This window comes from Malania oleifera, chromosome 4 (genome assembly GCF_029873635.1).
Source record: "Malania oleifera isolate guangnan ecotype guangnan chromosome 4, ASM2987363v1, whole genome shotgun sequence".
In the NCBI taxonomy this organism is placed as follows: Eukaryota; Viridiplantae; Streptophyta; class Magnoliopsida; order Santalales; family Ximeniaceae; genus Malania; species Malania oleifera.
In genome coordinates, this window is record NC_080420.1 from 124,199,842 (window position 1) to 124,224,192 (window position 24,351).

The 24,351-nt window shown below is 33.9% G+C and overlaps 1 protein-coding gene across 2 annotated transcripts; it reads right to left on the minus strand.

Annotated features, from left to right (window-relative positions):
• Nucleotides 1–10,914: 10,914 nt before the first annotated feature.
• Nucleotides 10,915–12,584, minus strand: LOC131154422 (hydrophobic protein LTI6B-like). 2 transcript variants are annotated; one of them, XM_058107186.1, is made up of 3 exons: nt 12,254–12,584; nt 11,534–11,641; nt 10,915–11,176 (listed from the first exon to the last, which is right to left on the minus strand). In XM_058107186.1, the coding sequence occupies exons 1-2, from the start codon at nt 12,338–12,340 to the stop codon at nt 11,558–11,560; spliced, it is 171 nt and encodes a 56-aa protein (XP_057963169.1). In that variant the 5' UTR covers nt 12,341–12,584; the 3' UTR covers nt 10,915–11,176; nt 11,534–11,557. The 2 variants fall into 2 exon arrangements, with proteins under 2 accessions (XP_057963169.1, XP_057963168.1); XM_058107185.1 differs by having other exon boundaries at nt 10,915–11,180; nt 12,254–12,576.
• Between the last annotated feature and the right edge of the window lie 11,767 nt (nt 12,585–24,351).

Genomic DNA, 24,351 nt, shown 5'->3' on the forward strand with positions numbered 1-24,351 from the left:
GTAGGTGCTTCTTAATTTTCTTTGTTAAAACTAATAAACTCTGTATTATTCTTTTTGTATATTTGAAACTATACAAGGGCCATCCTTTTATAGGTGAAGGAGGCAAGCTCACAAAGGTAACTCAGTAATTACACAAATCATGGAGATTTGCCTAAATCAGAGAGATTAATCAATTAACTTAATTAGGAGATATGCTAACATCCCCCCTCAAACTCAAGGTGGTATCGAAGATGTCAACTGGAGTTTGCAGACTAAAGCACGATGGCGACCAGGTGGATGAGCCTTCGTGAAGATTTCAGCCAACTGATCAGCCGAAGGAACTGACAAGAGGCAAAATGTCCCTTCCTGAAGATGATGATGCACAAAATGACAGTCGATCTCAATGTGTCTGGTGTGTTCATGAAAGACATTGTTATGAGTGATCTGGACAGCACTATAATTGTCACAATAAAGCGGAGTGCGCAAGGGCTGAGGAACACCCGTGTCTTGGAGAAGCCAACGAAGCCAAAGAAGCTCAGAAGTAGTATCGGCAAGGGCCCGATACTCAGCCTCGGTGCTAGAGCGAGCAACAATAATCTGCTTTTTGCTCCGCCAATAGATAAAAGAGTCACCAAGTAGAAAAAGGAAACTAGTGGTAGACCGACGATCAGTAGGGTCTCCTGCCCAATCAGCATCAGAATAAACCTACAACGTCAAGGATGAGTGAGAGGAAAAAAAAGCCCATGAAATAATGTTCCCTTCACATATCGTAAGATGCGAAGAATAGCTGTATAGTGAACTGAACGAGGAGCTGACATAAACTGGCTAACAAGGTGCACTGCATAGGCAATGTCTGGTCTAGTAACAGTGAGATAAATCAAGCTCCCAAGAAGCTGTCGGTAACGAGTGGCATCGACAAGGAGCTCCCCATTAGTAGGACGGAGTTTGATGTTGGGCTCTAACAAACTATCAGCTATCTTATTATCTGTGAGACCAGCACGTGTGAGAAGATCAAAAGCATACTTGGCTTGGGTCAAATCACCATATAAGAAGGCATTCTTGACATCCATCTGAAATAAAGGCCATTTTTGGGCAGAGGCAACAACCAAAAGGGAGCGAACGAAGGTAATACAAACAACAGGAGCAAGACTTATGAGATTCATGCTAGCATACATAATTATTTTAGTTATTTAACATTTGAAAATTACTATCTTATGTCTGTGATTGGACAATGTTTATCTTATGAAAAACTTTTTATCTTTGGAAAATATGCCTTTTAGAACTTTAGTGTTCTTTTTAAAATTCAAATGTTAATCTTGATAAAACAATTTTAAAAATCCAAAGTAGGAATATTTTCAATGTGGGTAGTTTCCTTAATAAACATTATCTTTTTAAAGAAGATTTGGTTTACTATTATTTTTATATGAATATTTTGGAATACTCTGATCTTGGAAAAATATTTTGAATTAATGCAACAAAATGTATACTCCTCCTTTTGAGAATATATGGGAGAGATTTGAATCTTTTCCTTGATGAGCTTTCTTTACATTGGAAAATATTTTGAAACAATCTTTAAAGAATATAATAGAATATTTCTTGAAATTCTAAAGTGATTTTTTCATCCATTAGGGGATAAGATTTTGTATATGAATGAAGTGATTATATTCTTTCATTATTAGAATTAATTTGACCTCGATTGATGAAAAGGAATTTTTTAAAAGAAATTGATGAAAATTATATATCCAATTCAAATTTTTGGTGTTGTTTCCAATATATATAAATAAATAAAAATTGCTAGAAAAATTGAGGTTGTCAAAAATTTGTAAAAAATCGTAAGTTGAAATAATATATTTTGTTAGGAAAAACTGGCTTTTAATTTTTAAAAGTTTCAAATTCGTGTCCTTTAAAAAATCCCTCAAAAATTTATTTGAAAGTTAATTTTTAAAAAATTATATAAGTTGTTTGTCGAATATTTCATTAAAAAAAAATGGCTTTTAGCCTTTAAGCATTCGCGTAACTTATAAAAGTTCCTCAAAAGTTAAAAATTAATTTTTTCAAGTATTTCTTGTTTGAATCTACATATGGAAGGGGAAGGGAAAAGAAATGATGTTTTTTTTTAGAGAAGAGAAAAATAGAAGAAAAGGGGGGGGGGGGGGGGGGGTTTATTTATTTCTCTCCCATATTATTGGGATAACAATTAGTTAACTAGAGAGAAATGAAAGGAAGTTAAAGTGAATTTTCTTCTTGCTTGTTTGGTAAAAGAGAAAATAAATGATTTACTCAATTGACTTTTTTTTCTTAATTAAGATGGTAAATTTTCTTTCTCTTGACCTAAGTTGGATATTTTGAAAAGCATAACAAAGTTGGTCTCTCTTATGTTCAAACTTTTCACTATTGAAGATTTCAAAAAGAAGGTTAGAGGGAACCTAACTTTTATAAAATGCATTCAGTGAATTAGAGAGAGAGAGAGAGTCCTTCCTCTTATATTCTCTCCAAATCGCTCAATCTAAACCAAATGTAACCATTGAAGTTTCTCAAAATTTTAATTAAGGGGTCGTAAACTTGTTAAAAATTATGAAAGGAAATTATAAATAGAAGCTAAAAACTGAAAATTAGCAACCTAATTAATACTTTTAAAACAAAAGCAAATTATTTTATATTCAAATTTTTTTTTTAAATTGCTCGACAGAAAATTATTTTCAATTCTCTAAATTTGTGTAGGAAATATGAAATTATTTTAATTATTTTCTAGATTTATAACTTCTTATATAATTTTTAAAAATAAAAAAATTAGATATGAATTGTAGTTTTTTGAAAATCTAGAAATAAAAATATCGGGTCGATAGAGTTAATTAATTCAGTTTTATCTTTTAAAAGTCTGGCTAGCCAAAATATGGGTCATTAGTACAACTCTGTAGCCAATAAAAAAAAATGATTAATTCATTTTAATTGGATAGTTAAAGGCCCAGAGAACTTAACCACATTGAAATAGGCCCAAAATGACTGAGGCCCAAATTGATGAAAGGCCCATAGGAGGCCCAAATGGACATCTTCACCCTTTAAGTTGTAGAGGCTGGGGAGCCTAAATTTGACTGTCAATTGATCACTATTTAATTATAGGATAGAAACTATTTGTACCCACTACCAATTTTCTTTGTAACAAATACACTTTCATCACCATTATATTTTCACTTTTTGCTCTATCATTTTGTGATCATTCATGTTTGTATACATATATATCTATAATTATTTATTATTAATTTATACTATTCGGTTATCTGAATTAACTGAACCCAAAAGTCAAATCGAAAACCAAAATTCAACGAAAATATGGTTGAATCAAACTGAATAAATTTTTAACCAAACCAAACCAACTAAATTTATTCGGTTAATTCGATTTTAAACGAATTATACTCACCTGTAAATGTAATTGTATATCATATGAGAGTATTTTAGGGATTTTATATGGAAACTATACATACACATTTTAGCCAAAGATTTGAACCATAAGACAGCTTTTCATTTGATCGTGAAAATTACACAAGGATCATGTGGATGCAGGCACACTATCGAATCACGTAAATTCGTATTCTTCTTTTCCTTTTTTATTTTCATATCTGTTATGTGTGCACACGTATAATCTTAGGGTGTAATTTCACAATAATAATAAAGTTTTTTGAAATCAAATGATCTTTGTAAATTTTAAAGTGGAACTTGTAAGGAGGAATTATTTTGTATGCTTTTAATATTTTGTTGGAAGGCATATCAGACTAAATTTTTTGTTATGTGGGTGACTTCTGACTCTTTACAAATAAATAAATAAATAAAAATATCGGACTAAATTAATTTTTATTTACCATAAAGGAGTGTCATTCACGTGTTTTGTTGGCGAAATCACAAAAATATTCACGTGATGCATAGTCAAACCTTTGATTTTGTGACATATTAATTGACTGCATTCTCAATCTAGTCTTATCTCTAATGCTTTTAAAAAATTCCCACTTCCTAATTTTTTTTTTTCTTAAGGCTCCATTTCAAACTTGAAAAATATGAGGAAAATAAAAGAAAAACATAAAGAAACCTAATTTCTTATCTTTGGTTATCAAGAAAATTGAAAAATAAAATAAACAATAGATCAATTCAATGAACAAAAATTTGATTTTTTGCACCATTTTCGTTTAATTTTTCTTAATTTTTAATTATATTAGAATAAACTTTTACTTTTAGTAGTATTTCGTTTAAGGAGAAAAATATAATGGAAAATGAGTTTTCTTCTCATTTTCCTTTCCTTTCTTTTCCTTTCCCAAACAAACCCTACAATTATCGTTTGTTTGAATCAATAATTTTACTTGGGAAAATGAAAGAAAAGGAAAATATGAAAGAAACTCATTTTATGTTATACTTTCTTTCTCTATTAATTACTATCAAAAATAAAATTTTATTTTAATATAACCAATAATTAAGGAAAACTAAATATTAATGATGTGTGAAATTAAAATTTTATTTATAAATTTGTATATTTTTTATTTTTTCTTACTTTCCTTGATAACCAAACATGAAAATGTAGATTCATTGATATTTTCCTCTACTCCATTTCTCTTTGTATTAAATATTATTTTAAAAATAATTTTAAAAAATATTTTAATATAGCTAAAAAAAATCAAATGATAATAATGTGTAAAATAAAATTTTTGTTCATTTATTTGTGCTATATTTATTTTCTTTCATGATTTCTTTGATGAACAAACACGAAGTAATGAACTCTTTCATAATTTTCTTTTTTAAAAATATTTTTAAAACCTCAAACAATCTAAATGAAAAAAATAAATGTCGAATTGAATAAAACATTACTTGGTGTTTATGAGTGATAATTGTCATAAACATGGGATGAAATTGTCACTACATTTTCCAAATATCTTGTATTCAATTTGTTGCATACGCTAGTTTTTATAGTTTATTTGTAAATTTTTTATGATATGTTTGTAACTGCGGGTTTTCTCCACCATAAGTGAGAGCTTTCAATAAATTTGGGATTTTCAAAAAAAAAAAAATCAATTTTTTTTTTAATTTTTAGGTTAAGAAAAAAAAGTTGTGCATTTGCTTTTGCTTCGCCAAGTGCCGCTTTGGCTTTGGTCCAACTCAGAGAATATTAGGGAAATGAAAGAAAAATATAAAGAAATCTCTATTTTTATGTTTGGTTGATAAAAAATTAAGAAAAAAAAATTATGTAAACTTTTTAAATAAAAATTTGCTTTTGCACATCATTAATATTTTATTTTAAAATTTTTTAGTTATATTAAAATAAATTTTCATTCTTTGTGGTATTAAATAGAGAAGAAAAATATAAGGGAAAAATGAGTTTCTTCGGTATTTTTCTTTCATTTTCTTTCCCCACATAAAGTCTTTAATCCAAACGAACCCTTAATTTTAGGGTTCGTGTATGTAACAACCAAAAATAATAATAATAATAATAATAATAATAATAATAATAATAAATTAATTAATTAATTAAAATTTTTTATTATTAATTAATTAATTATTATTAAGAAAATTAAGAAATTTAAGGATTTTGGGTATATATATATAAGTATATAATAAAGTTTAAAGTAGGATAAAGGAAAGAAAAAAAGAAAGAAAACTTACTGCTTAAGTCTCTGAACATAGTAGGAAAGGAAAGAAGAAAAAAAAAAAAAAAAAAAAGGAAGCTTCATGCAGAACAGCAGGGAAAGAAAGGTAAAAAGGAAAAAAAAAATTCTCTTAATTTACGTTCTCCACTCTTCTTCTTTCTACGATTTTGTGACGGATTCTTACCCAATTGGAAATCCGAAAATACCACTAGATTCCATTCTCCGCCATCGATATATCTACTAAAGTGAATTTGTCGTAAGAGTAACGTAAGCATATCTCCTGGGGTAAGCCAAATTTTCATTCTTATCTTAATTTTTCCTAAATTTTAAGCCAAATGGGCGATCAGACACCATCACGAGAATCTAAGGATGATTCTCTACAAATCTAGTGGAACAAATTTCTCGTGAGGTCGTTGTGGAAATAGCCCCAAAACTAGGATAAATAGATTATTTAAAAATTAATTGGTATTTAATTATTGTAAATTAGGAAATGTTAAAATAATATTTTATTGGGGTTGATATGATTGAATTAGGGTTCAGGTGAGCGCCGCGGGTATAAGTTTGGGAGCCCTGCAAGCGTGATTCAGGGAATCAGGTGAATAAAATTATATCAGTATTTTATTAAGGTGAACTGATTATTTACGAGTATATGGAATTTATTATTTATTTATATGATTTTTTTTAGAACAGCTTAAGTATTGGAAAATGATGGTTTTGTTTAAGATTTATATTTGGGATAATTGTGTATGATATTAAATTCGTGTGACATGGGAACAATTTTTCCTAATAAATTGAATATGAATTACTGTGGTATTTGGGTTTGCATATGGGGATGTTTGGAATGATTATAACATAATGAATGAATTGCTATATTGAACTCATGTGTGGAAATGTCTGTTGGATTACTGTGTGGGAATGTGGATATGTTGGATTCCTGTGTGGAAATACATCGACGCGTCTGTGTGAACTAACTGGTGTGGTTATTCGTATGCATCTCAATATAACGTTGGCATGAGGAGGTTGTTATATTGCCTAGATATAAATCATGATATGACGTTGGCATGTTGATGAACTTGTCATATTGTCATTTATATGGGGTAGGACATTGACAGGTCGAGGAGCTTGTTCTATTGATGTACGACAGGTAAGTCATGGGGATTGGATACTGGTGAATAGTGGTGCCAGTGTGGGCCACGTGTTGCGAAAGTTGGAGTGGTGCTTGTGTGGGCCACATGTAGATAAGAAGTACGTAGGTGCCTGTGTGGGCCACGTACTGACATGTACGCAGTTGCTCTGTGTGGGTCACGTACTGAGTAGGGGCGTACACGGTTCGGTTTTGGCCAAAATTGAAAACCGAACCGAATTTTTCGGTTATGTGATTTCCGAACCGAAACCAAAACTAAACCGAAATTATGCTTTAATTGAAAACCAAAAATGTGACGGTTCGGTTGCGGTTTTTCGATTTTAAACCAATTTTTTTTACAAAAAAAATAACATTTATTTTTCATGAAGTAGTTGAAGAACTGAAGACGCAGCAGCAGCAGACGCAGGTGCAGGTGGTGCTTTGATCTAAAGAACTGAAGACACGGGAGCTAGGAGAGAGGCAGAGCCGCAGGTGCACGGCGACACAGCGCAACTGAGACGAGACTCGAGAGAGTGAGTCTGTGAGAGTGATGAGTGAGAGTCTGAGAAACGACTCAGGCGAGGTTGGACGAGTGACAGACTCACAGCGAGAGGTGAGAGCCGAGAAGAGAAGAAGAAAAATAAGGAAGGAGGAGGCGGAGGCGGGAGGCACGCACGGCGGATGACACACAACCGACTGACAGAGTCACAGACTCACAGGCTCACAGCGAGAGCCGAGAAGATCAGCAGAGAAGAAGAAAAATAAGGAAGGAAGAGGAGGGGGGAGGCACACTGGCCGGCAGTTGCTGCGCACGCACACCGCTTACAGATTCACAGTGAAGATGAAGAATTGAGGAATGAGGCTTGAGGAAGACGAAAAGGAGGAGGCGGGAGGGAAGAGGTGGCGTGAAATTGAAAACTGAAAAAGGTTAACTGTGAAAAGTGAAATGAAAGGTGAAAAGTGAAAATAATGATTAAAAACTAAAACACTAAGCACGTGAGTGTGTGTTACTGTGTCCATGTATATAACTATATATAATTATATATATGTAAATCGGTTTTTCGGTTTTGTCGGTTCAGTTTAAACTTAAAACCGAAACTGAAACCAAATTTTTTAATTTTTGCAAACTGCAACAGGAACCGAAAATCGAAAAATCGAAAAGTTTATTGTTTCGGTGCGATTTTTGGTTTTTCGGTAATTTTTGTACACCCCTAGTACTGAGGACATTGGAAGATGAAGTATGAGATGCATGATTCCTGTGTGGATGTGTTGTGCGCATGTGAATTTAATTATAGCATAAAAATAATGGTATAGTATATTGTGAATGCATGTGTGTGCATGCGGCGAGGTAAACATACCACCGAGGGCTTGCTAAGAAAGGCGAGTGCTATGCTAGGTAGTTTCTTAGTATCAGTGCAAAGGGATGCTACTTGTATGGGCGGGTAGACATCCCGATCCTCAGAAACCTTTGCCTTTAAAATAATAAAGATGTGTATACTGACGGCAAGATAATACTTCACCTGAGGGCTTACTGAGAAAAGTGAGTGCTTTGGTAGGTAGTTTTTAGTACCAGAGCAGAGGGAAGCTACTTGTATGGGCGAGTAATCTTCCCTATCCTTGGGGACTTCGCCTGCATAAAAATTATGTACTTGTGCATATTGGATGTGTGTATGATATTAGATGTCGGGGATGTTATTAATGGTACATTTTTTTTCAGTTGTTATTGATATTATGTGAGAAGCAGTTTATTTTGATATATAAATATTAAAACTCAATTGTCACACACTTTTACAATTTATTCCACCCTTATTGAGATGTATCTCACCCTAGTGGATTAACAATTTTTCAGGTTCTTCTGGAGACCGGGTTTGAAGGCCTAGGCTGGGACTATTTTTGCTGGTTTCTTTTTGAGGTATTATGAGATACTAATATATGTATAGATATATTTGTACGAGATTATATTTTAAATACTGGTTGTGGATATAGATATCTGGATGTTATAGTGTTCGTTTTTGGGTTGTTATATAAAACTCTGGTATTTATTTGAGGTTATTTATTTATGTTTCGCTCCGTGCATGATAGTTATGGTATCAGATGCAGGTGATTGGAACATGTGGCACTCGGGCCCCACTTGGCGGGTTCGGGGCGTCATAGTTTAGATCAAGGATTTTATGTGGGAAAGGAAAGGAAAAGAAAATAAGGAAGAAACTCGATTTCTTTTATGTTTTCCTTTTCTATTTAATACTATTCACAATTAAAAATTATTTTAATATGAATAGAAATTAAGAAAAGTTAAATAATTAAGTGTAAAATTAAAATTTTGTTTATAAATTTGATGCATTTTTTATTTTCTTTCTCATTTTCTTTAATAACCAAACATTAAAATAACGATTTTTTAATATTTTCCTTTTCTTTTCCTAATATTTGTTGAGTTCCAAACGGAGCCTTAATGACTATATTATACATTCTAATGTTCAAATATTCTTGGTTAGTTGTCATGATTATTATATGAATGAGAAACGTCATTATTATTATAGATTATTATTATGTTAATGAGGAAGACTAGTAATTTGTAATTATTAGTAATTAAGAATATAAAATTTGGGGGGTTAAAAGAGTATGAGATGTCAATATCATCTATACGGTCCTTAGGTGCTCTCATTTTCCTAGAGTTGCAAACGAGCTGAGTCAAGCAGAGTTTCAACATGCTCAGGCTTCGTTGGCAGAGGCAGAGCTCGTCTCAGCCTCAGACTCGGTTCAATTCAAACTTAGAAAGTTGGGTTCGAGTTTAGCTTGAGGTTAAGAATATTAGCTCTGGTTCGGGCTTCAGCTTGGGCTTGGGTCATTTGCAGGTTTGGGTTTGAGCTTAAGCTCGAGCTCAGATTGAAATTTTATAAATGACCTATTAATAATAGTTTCATCTACCTATTTTATTAGACCAAAATTTGTGTCTTTCTCCTCGGACGAATAGACTAGTATTGCACTTTTAAAATTTGACCAACTTAATGAACTTATTACCGAACTCCTAAACGAGCCCAATAAACAAGGCTCATTCAGACCAATTATCGAGTTACTCAAGAGTCAAGACAAGTCGAATTTGCATGTGCTCGCACTCAATTCGTTTACAAATCGAACCTAAAAATTAGACTTGAAACTTACTCTTTTAAATAATAAACATATTCGAAGAGGCCCTTAACTTCCCATTTTATAACTAATGCATTCTTATTATTTTTACTTCCTACCAAAATTTCAATTGTTAGAATTTAAAATATTTATTTAAAAATTGTCAAAATTAAATTTCAAGACAAATAAAATAAAATATAAAAGAAAAGAAACTACCTTGCATGATTTATTTCATTTGAAAAAAATACATGCTCATCCTGAAAAGAGAGAGAGAGAGAGAGAGAGAGAGAGAGAGAGAGATGGGAAGGGTGAAAGAAAAGAACATGTTAACAACCATTGGTCCACCATCCACTCTGCTCGCGCTAGGTCCTAAATGGCAGCTAGTAGTGTGAAGTGTGTAGTGGTTGGGGTGCAGCTGCATTTAACGTTTGTTTCCCAAACAACAAATCTTTATCCTTAACTTTCCTTCCTACCAGTCAAATTAGGATTGCGAACAACCCTTAATGCCTCTGAAATTCGGCTCAAGGGCTTATTCAGCTAATTTATTATTTAAATGAACAAGCCCCTAACTTAACTTTTATTTTTTAGATTCGATTTGTAACGAACTCGACTCGTACTCATCAACGAGGCGATAAGTGATTTAAATACTCTTTGAAAAAGTTCATTAACAAGTTTGATAATGAGTTTATTAATAGATTTGTTCAATTGACACAATCTCAAGAATCCAATATTAAAAATACACAAATTTTATATCACAGGCAATACAACTATTATTATTATTATTATTATTATTATTATTAAGTCCTTTATTAAATTTCAATCCGAACCCAAACCTGAACCTGCAAATAAGCCGCATCCAAGCCAATATTTTTAATCTCAAGCCAAACTGCAACCCAACTTGAGCTCGAATTGAATCGAGTTGAACCCGAACCTCAACATGCTAAAACTCAATTGTCCTAAAAAAAATCCTCCAATTTATTATACTTTTTTTTCGTTTTTTGGCTTATATAAATTATGCTTAAAAGGTAAAATTTCTTCTTAAAAAAAATATAAAAAATGGGATGAAATAAAATTGAAATACATTTATTTAAGAATGAATAGACATCAATCACATCACATACATAGATACAAACAAACAAATTAATCTCATCAACCCTTGTGGAATCGAAGGGAGAAGGCACCAACACAAACAAACATCATCACCACTGTTGTCTGATGACAACCCATTCAAATAAACGCCTGCTGCTAATAGTAATGGTAACAGTAATGGCAGTGGTAGCTACTCCCCTCCAGAAATGAAAAGGACAGAAGCCCTTTCACATCTCTACCTGTCCAAAATCGAAAACCAAAAACCATATTTCATAGTTAGTTTCTTTCTCTCACAAATTGAAAAATTCTGTGCTTTTCTTTCCCAACCCACTTTACTAAAATTCCTTCTTTATTTTTCCAAAGATTAAAGAAAAAAGAAGAGACTTATTCCCAAGGAATACTTTTTAAAAGTAATTTTGGTGTTTAAAAAAGAGATGATGCATCGTTTTCATGGCATGTGATTCTGTGATCTAGAAGGATAAGCATGGCCGGGAGTGTGTTATTCACCTAATCATCAAAGTTTCATGAAATTGAGAGAGAGAGAGAGAGAGAGAGAGAGAGAGAGAGAGAGAGAGAGGGAGGGAGGGATTACAGGGGAGATGAAGGAGTAGGGAGATCATTTGGTGATGGCATAAATAGCGTAGATGATTCCAGGGAGGTAACCAAGGATAGTGAGCAGCAAGCAGATCCAGAACTCCACCTGCGATTTCCCAACATGACCAAAGAAATAAAAATATTAACATCCAAAGCATAAAATTGAATCGAATTTTTCAAAGCAAAAGTTTCAATACTCTTTGACGTTCCACAACCCAAAAGTAGAGTTTATGTCAGTAAAAATGTTGAAGAAGAAGAAGAAGAAGAAGAAGAGAACCTACGGGTAATTATTTATTTATTTATATGTTTATTTAAAATCTTCTGTTCAACCCAAGAAAGAAATTCCCATTTCGTTAATTTGGAACACACTGAGATTTGAATAAAATCTTCCCCAACCGAAAGCACAAAATTGAATTATTTTTTCTTCTCTGACCTCAAAAAAGTCAGTTCTGAAATATTTCCCCCCTAAGATTCAACGTTCAGTCAAAAAAGCGTTAAACAAGAAGAAGAAGAAGAAGAAGAAGGATCATTAACTTAAAATATATATATTTTAAAAAAAAAGAGAGAAAAAAACCCGTAACGTTAATGTTAAAACCAACTAAGATCGGTAGAAAATTTTAGCAAACAAATTAAATTAAAGCACAAATTTGAACTGATTAACTTGATTTTTAAAAATCTAATAAGAAGAAGAAGAAGAAGAAGAAGCAGAGAGAGAGACCTCGCAGCCGAACTTGAGGAAGACGCCAAGGGGAGGAAGGAGGATGGCGACCAAAATGTCAATGCAGTTTGCTGTTCCATCTGCCATTTCTTTTTCTCACTGAAGCTTGGATTTTCTTCCCAACCAAACAAAACAGGCAAACCCAGCAGCTACACAAACACACCCAAAACCCTACGAATGGATTTTCTATGACTCAGAAGAGAAGATGGGGTAAAAAACCAGCAGACAGAGGGCCGGTTGTGGCGACGAGAAATGCTCCCAGTTTTATAGACCCCACTATACTCTCCACGTGCCCTTTCCTCCTTACGCGCTTCCGTTTCTTTTCTTTTCTTTTCTCTGAAAATAGTAATCCCTTCCGTTGCTTTGCTTAGCCGTGTAAATTTATGAAAATAAAATTTAAAAAAAAAAAAGACAATGTGGGAGTGGGTATCAATTTTGGGGTTGCCACCGTGGATACAGCTCATGGAGGCCACGCGGCACGTGCTACAGCCCCCCCATGTGCTGCTGGGTTGACTCGCACTCCCCGCCCCCCCCCCCCCCCCAAAATATAAAAATATATAGTTTTCCATTATTATTAAAAATTTTAATATTATTAAATTTTTTTAAAAAATAATCATATATATATAATTACATTTTTTTTATTAATTTAATTTTTTATCTTCCTCACTTTTCTTAATAATCAAACATTTAAATTACATTCATTTAATTTTTCCTTTCCTTTCCTTTCCTTTCTTTTCTCTCATATTTTTCAAGTTCTAACCGACACTCAAATATATCAAATAGCAGTTATATCTATTTTTATACACATGTCAAAAATCATATTCATTTTGATATATACACTCAGTGTTCTCAATATTTTTTTACCCAAATAACTAGTATAATGATCTAATCAAATTTATAAACCCATGAAATTGTTCCAAACAGTAGACTACATTTAAATCTCACTTGGTAAGACTCGCGCATATAATACAATACAACTCAGCACTTGGAGTGGTTTCATTTGTTTAGAGAGTGTTTTTTTTTTTTTTAATGAAATACCGAAACAACAAAATCATTCTGAACACTGAGCTATATATCGGCTCCACGAATAGTATATATAATAAACCTCATTATTTTGCCTGATTCCATTAGTCCAAGATGTCTAATCGAAGATCATGTTGGTCTTCCAAAAAAATCCTAATTTTTTTCTCGTAAGGAAGACTCATAAATTCCTGCAACAAATTTTAAATGCTCTAAATTCGATTTCCGCAAATATTGGCTTGTATCTATAATTAATTGTACTAATTAAGCTATAATAATGTTGTTTGTTCTTTGATTTGGAATGATGTAAATATTACCCAGTTGTCTTGTTGCCTTTAAAAAATTAACCTACCGTTCATCTTTTTAATTATGAAATATTTTAATTTAAAAATAAATAAATTTAATTAGGACAGATAAAATATGAAAAAGAAGTTTAAGGTTGTATATTAAATTGTTTTTATTTATTTTTCTAAAAATTTTAGTATTTTTTTTTCAAATTGCATGGTTATTTGTACATTGAAAATTAAAATAATTAATTTTCTCGATGAGAGTGTATCCCATCATTATTATAAAAAAATTAAACTATTTTATTTTATTATACTCTTGCTTATAAACAACTAGAATATTAAAAATTCAAATTACTAAACATTTATCTAAATATTTAGTATCTTAGGATGAGAATTATATACCAAATACATTAAATTAAAATTTTAAAACTTTTAAACTGTATTTTATTATTTTGTACCAAAAAAATCTATATTTAGGTTACGCCGGGCGGTGTGCTTGAGGGAGAGGCGCGTGGGAATGGAATCCGAGTGAGAATCGAATCGGACGGCTCTAAGGCTGCCGCGTGGTCTATACTGATCGCTCATAAAAAGTCCACGTGAGTCAGAAAATGGGACGCGTGCAGCGCATGCCGACCTTGCACGTGTGCCAGATAGATACTTCCATATGGCAGATGCAACATTTCATATTAATTAAATTATTAAACTAAAAAAAGAAAGAGGAATAAAGGGGTGGACGTTTTACAACACCTCAAAACCACTGAGTTCTTTGTTTTTTTTTTCCTTTTTTGATTTTTTATATAAAAATATTTAATAAAAGTTCTGTATGTACTTTCTTTCTCACTTTATTGCAAAGTAAAACTTGCTTAATGGTCTAACGAATTTTAATTAAAAGACGTTGCATCATCCAGTGAATTTTGCTTGAAAGAGTCCAGCACCGATTGACGCGTGACAGCAAAATTTGTTGAAACATCAGCGAGTTTTGTTCTGATTTTTGAAGTCTTCCTTCATTTTTGTCGCAAAATTGCATAGCAATATATCGAAAAGAAATGACGACTGACCGGTCAGACGATTAGACGTTGCAGTAGCTGACCATTGCAGCCGATTGAAGAGGGGACCATTGTGAGATCATGGAGGAACCAAACGTTAGGAAGGAATGTATTATATAAATGAGAGATGAGGTATGTTTCATTTTACTTAAACTCTGATATTATTTCGTTAAGATTCGTTATTTTGATTCAAAAATTGTTTTAGTTTGTGGTATAAACTAGTATTTGATATATTTAATTTGATAATATTGATTCAACTTTCGTGATTAGAAGTTTCATATGGAAATCCTCAATTTGAGGTTAGGATTTATTCTGTTTTCCTATTTAACTTATTTGAATTTGTTATTGTTTTCATGTGTAATCTATTCTTGTCTTGAATTTGAATTTCATGTGGAATTTGTTCTAGCTCATGTTTTGGTATGAATTAATGTAAACATGTTTTGCTCTCCATGAAATGAAAATAAGAAGCAAAAGCATTATTTTCAAAAATATTCAATTGCCTTCATCATCATGCATGTGTTATGTAAGAAAATAGATCCTCTAGAGTTACTTTAACTGAAATTATTATTATTTGTTGTAACACCCCAACCCCAAGGGGTTTGGGATATTTACTTTTTACTATTGATTTACAGCGGAAGCATATAAACTCAATTATTATTAAAACAGAGCGTTAATTATATATATTACAATTATTTATTTTAAAAGAAGAAAAAATACATAAATATAAATATTTGAAATCATACTAATATTTCTAAACAATCTTTATTTTTTTAATCCCCACCTGCATGCTTGCTAAGCCTAATTTTCGACATGCCCTTCAGAGTTATCTGAAATAAAAATACGATTGGAGTGAGACGACGCTCAGTAAATAAATAAGATTATTATTAGTGTGTGGCCAAAATGAGTTTTTTAAAAAATTTCGTAAAACAATATTTAATACTATAACTTCAAGACTGCTTTTAGAATAAATATAAATTTAAAAATTATTACTTAAAACCTTTACCATCAATTACAATAATAAAATTTTATAATCATATGCTATAACTGTTAAATTAAACTTTTAACTTTAAAATTATAAAAATATTTAATGATAAACATACATATACTTTTCCTTATACGTTTTCCTTAGATCCTCATGTAAGCACTAGAATGATCCTTTTCATGTAAACTTACACTTTTCCTTTAAATCATCAGTAATTTTGTACACGTAATTAAATATGCATAAACATATATTGTAAAAACCACCCTTAGGTCTGTTTGCTGTAAGTCATGTTTACCCCCATGACTGGATTGTGCAGTCCGAAGACTGGACATAGCTGGCTGGCCGACCAAACTAAATCAACGTACGTAAACTTTAAGTGAGATTTTCCTTATTAAGTCCTGGTCCGGAACTAGGTGTGCACTCAAGAGAAATCTACTAACATAAATAACCACTCTGTAAACAGTGTGGGTGCACTCTGATCCGTTCAAACTTTAAGCTGCGGTACCGAACATCTGTAACTTTGAACTTTCGTTACCATAAGGGGTTTTAAAATCATCTTATTATATTTTATGCAATTTAAAATAATATCATAAAAATCTTTACTCATATTTTCATAAAAAATGTAATGTAAAAATAAACTCATGTCACATAATTTTTGTGTTAAAAATATATATGATTTTATTTTTTAATAGAAAGAAATGCTGAAAATTTACCCAAGTGGATTAGAATATTTCTTAACCCAAAAATAGATGCAAGTATATTAAAGATAGAACTGGTATAATTAAAATGCGTAAAAATAAACTTATGGAAATTTTGTGGAACTAATTAACATAATTGAAATTTACTTATAAAATAAGTTCGGGTATGAATTTTAGATAAAAAAAAACTAACATAATCAAAATTTACTTACCTTCTTCTTTTACCTTGTGTTACGAACACAATAATTATCTCTAAGAAATGAGATCGGAAAGAGTGGGTAAGTGAGAACTTATTCAAAAATTCTCTTTCCACCACAAATTCTTTCACTCACTAATCCTTCTCTTCCTTGGAAAATTGTTGTGAAAAATGAAGGTTGAGAGCTCCCTATTTATAGGAAAATTTTGGGGAAGAAATGGAATTTGTAAAAGTGTGGGAAGATTGGTGAAATTATAATTTTTTTTTTTTAAATTAAAAAAATGGGCAAAAGATGGGCAAGGTATGGGTTGAGTATGGGATGGGGATGGAGGCCATGTGAGAGTGCTTACCACCATTCCTAATAAATAAATTTTTAATTAATTACTTACCTAATTTATTAATCAATTAGTTAATTAATTATTTTATTATTTTTCTTAATCATTATTATCATTATTATCATTATTATTCTTCTTGTTATTACTTTTAAACTATTTTTAGTATTCATTTATTTTATTATTTATTTTTGAATAAGAATTAAATTTGAAATTTGAAAACTCATATGAGCCCCACACAACTTCGAGACCCAAATGGATCCTACGTAACTCAAATAATCCTCATACGATTTTATGCGTCCTACATAGTTTTGAGACTCGTGTAAACCTCTACATGGCTTCGGGACTCATGTGGGCCCCACACAGTATTGTGGGCCCCGCATAGGATACTTAAATTATTATTATTTTATCATATATTTCTACAGATTATGTCAGTCAAAACATTATTTTATGTACTTATTTATGTATATAAACAGTGTCTACCCTGTTTTATCCTATGAAATTTCATTTTGACTAGGCTGACCTCCAGGGAGCGACTGAGCCGCAATGGTCTCTGAGCACTCACTTAGACAAGGTCTTTCTTAGGCATCAAATATAGAATCAAGGATCTTAACAGAGAAACACTTTCGTATTGATATTAACTTAATGACCATTTTTATTATTTTATTATTTTACTATTATTGTACTTTAATCGTATATATATTTTTGGGTCATCACATTTGTTGTGTGTATAACCAGCTGATTGCTAATTCAATTTTTAGATTTTAATCTAAGCATCAACTACAATCACATTTAAACATAAACCTATTTATTTTGACGCGAGTGTGTGCTAAGCCTGATCAAGAAAAATATCTGTTCACTAAATAATATTCAGCAAAGCATAAACATACCACAAGCACAATCCACAAGAACACATTTACGTGGTTCGGCCCAAAAATTGGCCTACATCCACGACAGAAAACTCACCTCCAGAGACATTATATTAAATCGGAGGAAATAAATACAAGTACGCACAGATTTACCCTTTCTTGTCTTTTTAGATCTCCTCTGGAAATTAGCCCAAGAATAATCCAAGAAATCCCCTCTTCGCACCTGCGAAGAACCCTAGATTTCTCCCTATATTCCTTCCTGGTTTCCCTACAAGAAATCCCTCCCAAGAAACTAAACCTGTGTCTTTACCTTCACTTACCCTTGTGTGCACATCTGCTGGAGATACCCACGCTGCACTCACCTCTTGCAGTTTCCCTCTCCCGCACGCTGCGGCTGAAGGATCTTCCTCGGCGGTGATGGCCTCCTCGGGTCGCAGGTTTGTCTCTCTCACGACTGGGAATGCTCTTGCGACTGGTGAAGTAGAAGTCTCGTTGCGGCTGGAGCAAAGAAAACCTTCTGCGCCGTTCTTTCTTTTTTAAAGCTGCCAAGCCCCCCACCCCCTGCTGTTTTCTATAAACAAAGAGAAAGGAAGCAAATTACAACAATGCCCCCCCCCCTTAACAGGCTTAAGACACCGTAGCCGTTGGATCTTTAGCGGCGTGGATGGCTCAGATCTGTCCCAGATCAAGCTTGGCACTCCCACAATTCTCCACCTTGGCAAGCTTGTGACCCTTGCACCTCCTCAGCATCTCCTATGGCGGTTCCTGCAAAACAAAATACTAACAGCTTCCAAGGTTAACCAAGTTCGAACAATGTTCAAACTTGAATTTAAGTATTGCTTTAGTCTTCATGTCAGAAGTCCAACTAATAACACTGCCTAAAAAAGAAAAGACCATACCAAACAAAGACTTTCTAGTATCTAGATTTCCAGTATAGTCAGAATCTACATATCCTTTTAATCCTATTTCACAATGCATATCCTTTTTATCAAATATTAATCATTGCTGTTTTGTTCCATACAGGTATTGAAAAATTTGTTTCAAAGCATGCCAATGTGGTTTTCCAGGTTTGCTCATAAATCTACTCACTTGACTTACAGCATAAGATAGATCAGGTCTAAAACATACCATAGCATACATTACATTACCAACCATACTAGCATAAGGTATTCTATTTATAAATAGTGACTCATTTATAGTTTCAGGACACTATTCGCTAGACAACTTAACATGTTGTGCAATAGGAATAGAAGTAGATTTAACATGACTCATTCCAAATCTTTTTAATACCTTTGAAATATAAGACTTTTGAGACAAGTAGAGAAGCTTTTTATTCCTTTCTCTAGTTATTTCCATACCAAATATTCTTTTAACAAGTCCTAAGTCTTTCATTTCAAATTCAGATTTGAGCATGCACGTAACTTGATTTAACATATCCATGTCTCCAGAAACAACCAACATGTCATCAACATATAATAGCAAATATATATGACATTTATCACATGATTTAAAATAAACACAAACATCATAATTGCTTCTACAGAAATCATTTTGCATCATGTAAGAATCAAATCATTTATACCATTGTCTAGGTGATTGTTTCAACCCATATAAAGATTTCTTTAATAAACATACATGATTTTTCTTCATTTCCGTATCAAAGCCCTCGGGAGGTTGAATATAAATTGTTTCTTCTAAAGTACCATGCAAGAAAACAGTTTTAACATCAAGTTGTTCCAAATGCAAGTCATGTACAGCAACAAAGGATAATAGAATTCTAATAGAACTATGCCTCACAATAGGGGAAAATATTTCATTATAGTCTACCCCTTCCCTTTGTGTAAATCCCTTAGCCACTAACCTAGCTTTATACCTAGGTGGTTCAACTCCAAGGATTCCCTCTTTCCTCTTAAAGATCCACTTGGATCCTATGAGTTTTTGTTTTTCCGGTCTAGGTACCATCACCCATGTCTCATTCTTGTTAAGAGACTTCATTTCTTCTTGCATTGCAAGAATCCATTTTTTAGCCTCTTTACTATCCATGGCCTCTCTAAAAGTCTTAGGCTCCACCTCAATTTCTATTTCAGCAGCAGAAAGAGCAAACACTGTCATATCAGCTTCTCCATACCTTTGAGGAGGTCTTATGACCCTCCTCTCCCTATCCCGTGCTAGAAGGTAAGTTTTACTTAATTCAGAGGTTTTTGTTTCTGAGTTTTGCTCCTCAAAAACTACAACATCTGTTTCTAAATGGCTATGAGAAGTGGAGGGTTGCTCCACCTCAAGCTGCGAGTCACTAGTATCAGAGTGTCTAACACTTTCTTCTAAATTTTCTGGTTTTCCCCCAATTTTAGTTTCATCAAAAACTACATCCCTACTAATAATACATTTTTGTTTTCCAGGTTCTATAACCCAGAGCTTATGGCCTTTAACCCCCTCTGGGTATCCCACAAAAATACATTTAATAGCCCTGTGCTCTAATTTATTAGTTCTAATGTGGGCATAGGCTATGCACCAAAAAACTTTTAAACCCTGACAATTAGTAGGCTTACCTGACCAAATTTCTTGAGGGGTTTTAAAATTTAGAGTTGTGGAAGGACACCTATTAATAAGGTATACAACAGTAAACACTGCCTCTGCCCAAAAGGTCTTGGGCAGACCTGAAGTGTGACAACCCGAATAAAAAAGGAATTTAAATAATAAAGAGGAAAGGAAATTATCAGAGGACTCGTCGACGAAGACAGGATTCGTCGACGAGGACAGGATTCGTTGATGAGGAAATACCGAGAGAGTTTTTGAGTCGACTGAATTTCATCGACGAAATTATTAAAGGATTCGTCAACGAATGACGTGGATCGTCGATGAATCCCCTGTTCTATAAATATCAAAATTCGGATTTTTACTTCACAATTAAGTAAACTCTCTCCTTTCTCTCCTCCATTCGGCCTTCTCTCTCTCTCTCTCTCTCTCATCGATTTTGGGCCAGATTTACGCCGAATCGACAATCTAAAGTCACCACGACACTCCTGGGGAAGTTCTCTCCAAATCTGCCGAAGCGGATCGCTGGTGAAAGCAAGTTGGAAATCATCCCTGAGTTGAGGTAAGACTTATTTAGCCCAATTTGATATTGTAGTAGTTATAGGAAATGATGTACACGTAGAAATACTGAAGTTTAATATTGAGAGTTTTCATTTTTAAAGTATTGATCAGGAAATCCTACGGGGGTTAGACTAGGATATTTTAGGGGCTTTTCTCAGTAGACAGGTAACAAAATAAACTAAAGCAGTCATTTTCCTGCAAATTATTATTATTTATGAGAAAAGTTATTTTCTAGAAAACATGTATTATATCTATAGATTACGAAAGAAATGTACGTTTGAGAAAAATACTGCTAATATGTTGAAATGTATATATATGTATGAGATGCCAGAAAGTATGATTTTAAAATACAATGTATGGTTTTATATAGCAAATGTGTGGCATGAATATTATTTTATGAGGAGAAATATTATGATATAAATGCAGTATGATTTGAGAAGTTATGGAAGTATACAGTACATTATGATTCTGATAAATGCATGATAAAATGATTATTTTCAGAACGACGTATTTATGTATGATTTTGGCACGAGGCCGTATTTACGTATGATCAGCACGAGGCCGTAATTATGAAACGATCAGCACAACGCCTTATTTATGAAATGTTCGGCACGAGGCCGTAATTATGAAATTATGAAAATGCTATATTATCATGTACTATATGTTATCAAAACCCGGATGTTAGTTTAGTTCAGTTCAGGAGTTTGGTACCGTAACTATATAGATCAGATATCTATGTTCAGATTAGTGCTAACCACTTCACGAGGGGGTGGGAGATGGATAGTTGATGTGACTTTCAGTAGAGTGTGAACGTCCACCTGGCAGTCCGGACCAGGGTGTGGCGGGCCTATCGTACTTACAAACATTTTTTACTCGTCAGTGGTCAGCCAGCCATTGTTGGGTCCCGCCTTTGGGCTGCACAACCTGTCATAGGGGTGATACATGACACCAGTTAGCTATTCATCCTGGGTATATTTTCAGTATTATCAGTTATAACCGATGTTTTATGAATAGTATGATTTATTAGCAAATATGAAAGCATATGATGATTAAGTACATTATGATGAATGTTTACAGATTTAATGTACTGTATATCTATATTATCATTAAATGTTCATGTTGCCACACAGCCGTATTTAGTTTATTTTCCCTTACTGAGATATGTCTCACCCTCAACATTAATTAATTTTTCAGGAGACCCCGAGTGACCGGCGGGTCGTGGCCGCCGTTGAGTTAGTGATATTACCCCGTTAGGAGGGTAAGATTTTGTACTAGGGTCAGAATTATTTTTTATTTGATCCTAGAGTTAGTTTTTAGTTTATGAGGATGTATATAAATACAGTTATATGATGTTGTAGTAAACTCTGGTATTATGTTTTATGGATGGATGATTGAGATTTTATACTTGCTGCTGCTTAGGTTTCTGCTGTGATTGACAGGTGTTCTTGTTACCCAAGGGTTCGGGTTAACTTTTCTATTTATTATGCTATATTTTATATTAAATAATTTGAGGTCATTACAGTTTGGTATTAGAGCCTAGGATATTAGGTTCTGTAAACTCTAGAGTGTAGCAGTAATAATATCAGAGTATAGGATAAGGGAATGTGAGTTTTGGTTTTGTAATCTAGATGCAAGACTTTCGTGGTAGTTTGTGTGATTTTCCTAGGGTGACGATTTCAGGAAAGTCATGGTAAACTATCATTGGGTTGGGTATCTAGGTTGTAGGATTGAACCTTGAATTAAGATCAGGAGAGGTGAATTAAATAGGAGAATATACCATATGAGTTGAGTGATATGCATAGAGAAGGAGGTTTTGAGTTAAGTTACATGTTTTTCGGGATGGACCTTGGTGGAAATAGTGCCCACGCCAATGGGAGTGAGGGTGCTGAACTCTCAGAAGCTGCGGGTAGTGATTCAGATGCCGTCTTACGCAGCATGGCACAACAGGTTATGGTAGAAATTGTCAGGAGTTCGAAGGAACAGGGTGATCCGTCTATAGGCCACGGTAGCTCGATTAAGAAGTTTATTAAGATGAGTCCTCCGGCTTTCTCAGGAGGGACAGATCCTGCAGTTACTGAAAGTTGAGTGCAGGAGATAGAGAAAATATTTGTAGTGCTGCAATGTTTAGAGGAGCAGAAGGTGTTGTTTGCCACCTATAGACTGACTAGGGAGGCTGAGAGATGGTGGTCAGCAGTGAGACTTTTAGAGCAGCAGAGGACTGTACCTGTGGAGATGACGTGGGAGCGGTTTAAAGAAATATTCTTTAATAGGTATTTTCCAGCCTCGTCTAGGGAGGCTAAGATTAAGGAGTTCCTAAATCTGAAGCAGGGACAACTGTCAGTACAGCAGTACGTGGCGAGGTTCACCGAGCTATGCTACTTCGCCCTGTACATTATTCCAAACGAGGTGAAGAAGGTACGACAGTTTGAGAGAGGTCTAAGGAGAGAAATATACAAGCAAGTATCGATTCTGAAGTTGCATAATTTTGCTGAATTAGTGGATAGAGCCACTATAGCAGAGATTGGTAAGTAGTTGGAAGCTGAGGAACAGAGACAGAAGAAGAGATTCGCACCTTCCGGTTCCCAGCAGGGAGTTGGTCGTGCTATGTGGAAGAGAAGTGGCTATTATAGAGATCGGATACAGGAGACTGGGAATCGCTGTTTCCAGGGTGTGCAGCCATCTCCAGCTTGCCCATCTTGCGGGAAGAGGCATCCAGGAGAGTGTCGTGCCGGACGAGAAGTCCACTAGAGGTGCGGGGAGCCAAGACATTTTATGAGGGAGTGTCCGACATAGATTGGTGCTGCTCCTGCTCCTAGACCTGCACGAGGAGGCTACCAAGCGCCACGTGGAGGCCAGCAGAGGAATATGGCTCCAGCCAAAGTTTTCTCTTTGATGCCTGGCAACGCTGAGGCAGCCGGTGATGTGGTGACAGGTACGATTAATGTGTTTTCATTTAAAGTTATTGCACTTTTTGATTCTGGTGCCACGCACTCATTTGTGTCCTTGGGGTGTATTAAATTATGTGGGATAGAAACGCAATCATTAGATGTTGAAATGTTAATGGCAACACTGACCGGGTCAGCAGTGAGATGTAGTAGGATGCTCCGGGGTTGTCCAGTTGAAGTTCAAGGGAGAATTTTATCTGCTGATTTAATGGTGCTAGATATGTACGGGTTTGATATCATTTTCGGTATGGATTGGCTAACAGCTAATTCTGCTATTATAGACTGTCGTGCAAAGGAAGTCATATTCAGACCTCCAAGGAAACCAGAATTTAGATTTATAGGATTACGAGTGCAATCCTTACCTCAGATGGTCTCAGCTGTTCAGGCTAGGAGACTGCTCCAGAATAGCTGTCTGGTATTCGTGGTTTTATTAAAGGAAATGTCAGAAAATGAATTAAAGTTCATCAATACGCCTGTGGTGAAAGAATTTACAGACGTGTTTCCAGATGAATTACCAGGTTTGCCTCCTGATCATGAAGTAGATTTTCCCATTGATCTACTTTCAGGTATAACACCGATTTCTAAAGCACTGTATATAATGGCGCCGACAAAGTTGGCAGAACTGAA